The following is a 4,627-nucleotide window of genomic DNA, read 5'->3' on the forward strand; positions in this document are numbered from 1 at the left end:
AGGAGGAGGAGGAGGAGGAGGAGAAGGAAGAGGAAGAGGAGGAGGAGGAGGAGGGAGGGAGGGGTCTGGGTTCCGTGCCGCGCCTCCCGCGCAGGTGACCTTGGCCGAGCAGGTGCGTTAAGGTACTGGGCCCGGGCCCCTGGGCGCTCAGGACTCAGTCCCCCTCGAGACGTGAGGTGGGGGCAGGGCTCCCTGGCGCCTCTGCCCGACGGCCCTCGGGAGCTGGAGCTCCTTGTTTTCTCACTCCTCCGTCGCTGAGATTCTGCCAGGGGCTGGTGACGCAGAAGCTTCTCCGGGGGCAGGGCTCCTACCCCCACTGTGGGGGGCGGGCGGGGCTGTCCTGGCGGTCCCTGGCCCTGCCTCACCACAGACCACAGCACGTGATGGCAGCTGGGGTTCTCCTGCTCACTGTGAGGCGTCTGGGTCCCCGCCTGCCCCGTGTTGGGTGGAGTCTTGGCAGCAGCCCCCGCTCCAGGGCACGGTTGGGAGCAGCATCTCGGGGACTTGGGAAGTTCCTTTGGGCTGGGGACGGCCTGGGGCTTTTTTCTGGATATGCCCTGAGACCAGCCCTCCCGCAGGCACAATGACAATAAGACCTTCCTGGTATGGGTCAACGAGGAGGACCACCTGCGGGTCATCTCCATGCAGAAGGGGGGCAACATGAAGGAGGTGTTCACCCGCTTCTGCACCGGCCTCACCCAGGTGCCAAGGACGGGGCAGGCCCAGACCCCAGGGCTCCAGCAGGGATGTGGGTGCCCTATCAGTCCCCCTGGGGGATTTCTGGGACTTGGGAGTCTCAGGGCCTGTGGGGGTCTCAGGCAGGCCTTCTCCCTCATACCCTTTTCTCGTCTGCAGATTGAAACTCTCTTCAAGTCTAAGAACTATGAGTTCATGTGGAACCCTCACCTGGGCTACATACTCACCTGCCCATCCAACCTGGGCACAGGGCTGCGGGCAGGAGTGCACATCAAGCTGCCCCACCTGGGCAAGCATGAGAAGTTCTCGGAGGTGCTTAAGCGGCTACGACTTCAGAAGCGAGGCACAGGTGAGCAGGGCAGGTGTTGCAGGCTTCCTGTTGGCCTTTGGGCAGCCCTGTTTCCTCCGCCCTGACCTGCCGTCTCCCCAGGCGGTGTGGACACGGCTGCAGTGGGCGGGGTCTTCGACGTCTCCAACGCTGACCGCCTGGGCTTCTCGGAAGTGGAGCTGGTGCAGATGGTGGTGGACGGAGTGAAGCTGCTCATCGAGATGGAGCAGCGGCTGGAGCAGGGCCAGGCCATCGACGACCTCATGCCTGCTCAGAAGTGAAGCCTGGCCCACACCCGACACCAGCCCTGCTGCTTCCTAACTTATTGCCTGGGCAGTGCCCACCATGCACCCCTGATGTTCGCCACCTGGCGAGCCCTTAGCCTTGCTGTAGAGACTTCCGTCACCCTTGGTAGAGTTTATTTTTTTGATGGCTAAGATACTGCTGATGCTGAAATAAACTAGGGTTTTGGCCTGCCTGCCTCTGAGTGTGCCTCTCCTTTCCCGGGGGGAGGGGGAAGGGCAGCAGCCAGGCCCCAGGAGTCTGAGTCCTGGGCCTGCTGTGGGCCTTGCCTTGTGGGCCTTGCCTTCCATGAGAAGGGACAGAAGCCAGCAGGTGGCCACTCTGTTCTGCCTGTCCCACCTAGTCCATGGGCCCCTTTCCTCATGTCTATTGGGCTGTGCAGGCAGGAACACTGGGGAGAACTGAGGGCATTCAGGCCTGGGTGTGGAGCCTAGCACGTTGCTCAGGCTCATCCTGCAGGGCGGGGGAGGTAGGGATAATGGAGGTTGGGGGTTGAGCTCAGAAACTTGAGAGCTTTCTGGTCCCTCCAACTGGGTTCCTTCTCCAGTCTTCCAAGCTGCAACATGATCAGATCCAGGCATCTCCCCACCTCCCTCCTACCCCGCCAACACCTACTCTCTTCTCTTCTCTTCCCTCCCGGCCTCAGCCTTCAGGCTCAACAGCCCCCAGCCCCACTGGCCCATGGGCTCAGCCCTCAAGACCCTCTAGCAGCCCTGGGGAACCACTGGTCCCCCCTTCACTGGCAGCCACTTTGGGGGCCTCTGGGTGTCCAGCCCCTTGGCCTCAAGGTGGGACCCCAAGGTAGGCAGAAGGGGGGTTGGGGCTGTTTAGGGCTTGGGCTCCCTGGTCCCTCATGCAAACTCCCCCCAACCCCCTGCAACTCACCCTAGTTGCCAGTTGTTGCTGTCCCTGCCCAGCCTCTGGCTCAGGGCTCCTACCATGGTTGGGCACCCTGAGGGGCTCAGCCAGCTCAGGGAGTGGAGGTGGACGGGTGAGGCAGCCGGGGGCTAGGAATCCTGCTCCCCACCTTCCTCCAGCTCCTAAGCTCCAAGGACGCAGCCTGTGCTGCCACCTGCTGGCCAGGGCCGCCTCCGCCCCACCCCTGGGGATCAGGGTTTGGGGCAGGCCTCGTCCTGCATCTCCACACTCACTGCGGCCCTGGACACTGAGAGTTGCGGATCACTGGGCTCTCACCTCCTTGGGACACAAGGGGATTGTCAACCTAGACATTGGGGTCCAGGAGCAGCAGTGGGGTACATCCCCGAATCTGCTGCGGGGCTTGGCGTGTGGGGGGGCCCTAAGGGCAGCGTTGAAGTGTCCACCTCCCCAAGTGAACACCTGGTAGGCTGGAGACATAGGGGGCAGGTCCCCTGGTGCAGAAGGCTGGGGGGACTTCTGCATACATTCTTTGGACCCTAGACTGGTCCCTCCCTGGCTGACCAGCCTGGGCACAGGGGCCAGTTTCTGGCTTAGCCTTTTGCCAGGAAGGCCCAGGCCAGGCCAGGCCGAACTGTACAGTCTGGAGTCTCGAGAGAAGGGCTAGGATGTGAGCACAGGAAGTGAACCCCTCCAGAAAGGGGAGGCTGAGGGCAGTGAGGAAGCGGTGCAGACCCAGTGGGGACCTGACCAGCAAAGCCCCACCACCAGGGGACCTTGTCATTGCTGCCCTCTTCCTGTTCAATAGCTGCTCCAGCTGCAGCCCCTCCTTGCTGCTCCTGCTGGCTCCGTCCCCCTCACCACGGCTTGGGCAGAGCACGCCCGACTATCGCTGGGCCCCACTGTGCGGTGAGCACAGGGCTGAGGGTATGGCTGGGCAGGACTGTCACTTCTTGTGTTTCAATGCTCCCCTTTTCCCATGTGGACTCTCAGAGTGGGGCGCTCCTAGAACCACCAGTGGGCAAACAAGCAGAACCCCTAATCACCCCGTGCAGGCCTCTCAATGCACTGTCCGGGAAGGCTGAGAGGGCTGGGCCTGGCTCAGAACAACTTCTGAGAAAGTAAAACTCTGAAGGCCTTAGGGGGGCCTTGGCTGGCCTGTGGAGCCCACAGGGCCTGGACCCCCAACTCTCTGGGGCCCACTCTCCTTCCTGTGCCTCACATATTTTATCTTTTTTTTTTTTTTTTTTTTTTGAGACAGAGTCTCGCTCTGTCGCCCAGGCTGGAGTGCAGTGGCCGGATCTCAGCTCACTGCAAGCTCCGCCTTCCGGGTTTACGCCATTCTCCTGCCTCAGCCTCCCGAGTAGCTGGGACTACAGGCGCCCGCCACCTCGCCTGGCTAGTTTTTTGTATTTTTTTTAGTAGAGACGGGCTTTCACCAGGTTAGCCAGGATGGTCTCGATCTCCTGACCTCGTGATCCGCCCTTGCGCCACCGCGCCTGGCCAACACATATTTTATCTTGCTGCATTAACTCTTTTGGGGACCAGGCAGGGCCTCATATACACTCCCCGCAGTAGGGGAGAGACAATGCTGTCTGCCTGTGCCACTAGTTCCACGAAACCTCCAACCACAGTCTAGACAGCCTTCCTTTTCCTCGGACTCCGGAGACTTTAACGGGCAATTCTCCTTGAAAGCACCGTCAAACATGGCAGCGAAGGACAGTACCTAGGGGTGGCAAGGATGCAGCAAGACACCCTGGGTGTTGGAGACATCTCCCTGCAGGGCAGTCTGGTTGCACCGAGCCCCACCTCAGCCATCCCTCCTGTCCACTCAGGGACTTCCCAGCTAGGGAAGGAGTCCACGGCAGGGTTTCCACACTGGCGCTCCAGACACTGGGGCCGGATGACTCTGGTGGGGGCCGTCCTGTGCACTGCAGGACGTCCAGCAGCAGCCCTGGCCTCCAACCGCTGCGTGCCAGTAGTCCTCGCTTCCCCAACTTATGACAATCAAAAGTCTAGACGTTGACAAATGCCCCTTGGGGGGCAGAACAGCCCCCCTTCTTCAAGTCCCGTTGCCCTACAGAAATAGAAGTGATACAATCACTGAGAACAGGGAAACTGAAGGGCTTGCTGACACTGAAGAGTTGGCTGCAGCCCCACCCCTCCTCTGGGGTCCTGTGCAGACAGGGACGACAGTGTTGAGGAATCCAGTGAGGTGGTGACATGCTGAGGAAAGCTCAGGCGCAGAAGCAGGTTATAAAACAGCTTGTGCTCTGAGAGCCCACACAGAGTATGTATGGAAAAAGCCCAAAGAACAGTAGTCACTGTGGGTGGTGGGGTAACAGGTGATTTCCTTCTTTATACTTTATTTTCCAAATTTTCTACAGGGCACATGTATCACTTATATAAGCCAAAATAATTTTT

General features: G+C 60.2%; 1 protein-coding gene across 1 annotated transcript in view; it reads left to right on the forward strand.

Annotated features, from left to right (window-relative positions):
• CKB (creatine kinase, brain) overlaps positions 1–1,502 on the forward strand; it is a 10,056-nt gene extending 8,554 nt beyond the window's left edge. The window contains exons 4-7 of the mRNA XM_011951578.1: positions 270–410; positions 568–702; positions 856–1,045; positions 1,127–1,502. Coding sequence (XP_011806968.1) covers positions 270–410; positions 568–702; positions 856–1,045; positions 1,127–1,305 — 645 coding nt within the window. The 3' untranslated portion in view covers positions 1,306–1,502. The remainder of the gene's footprint in view (positions 1–269; positions 411–567; positions 703–855; positions 1,046–1,126) is intronic.
• Positions 1,503–4,627: the final 3,125 nt, after the last annotated feature.

Source organism: Colobus angolensis, unplaced genomic scaffold (assembly GCF_000951035.1).
Source record: "Colobus angolensis palliatus isolate OR3802 unplaced genomic scaffold, Cang.pa_1.0 Scaffold32, whole genome shotgun sequence".
Taxonomy (NCBI): Eukaryota; Metazoa; Chordata; class Mammalia; order Primates; family Cercopithecidae; genus Colobus; species Colobus angolensis.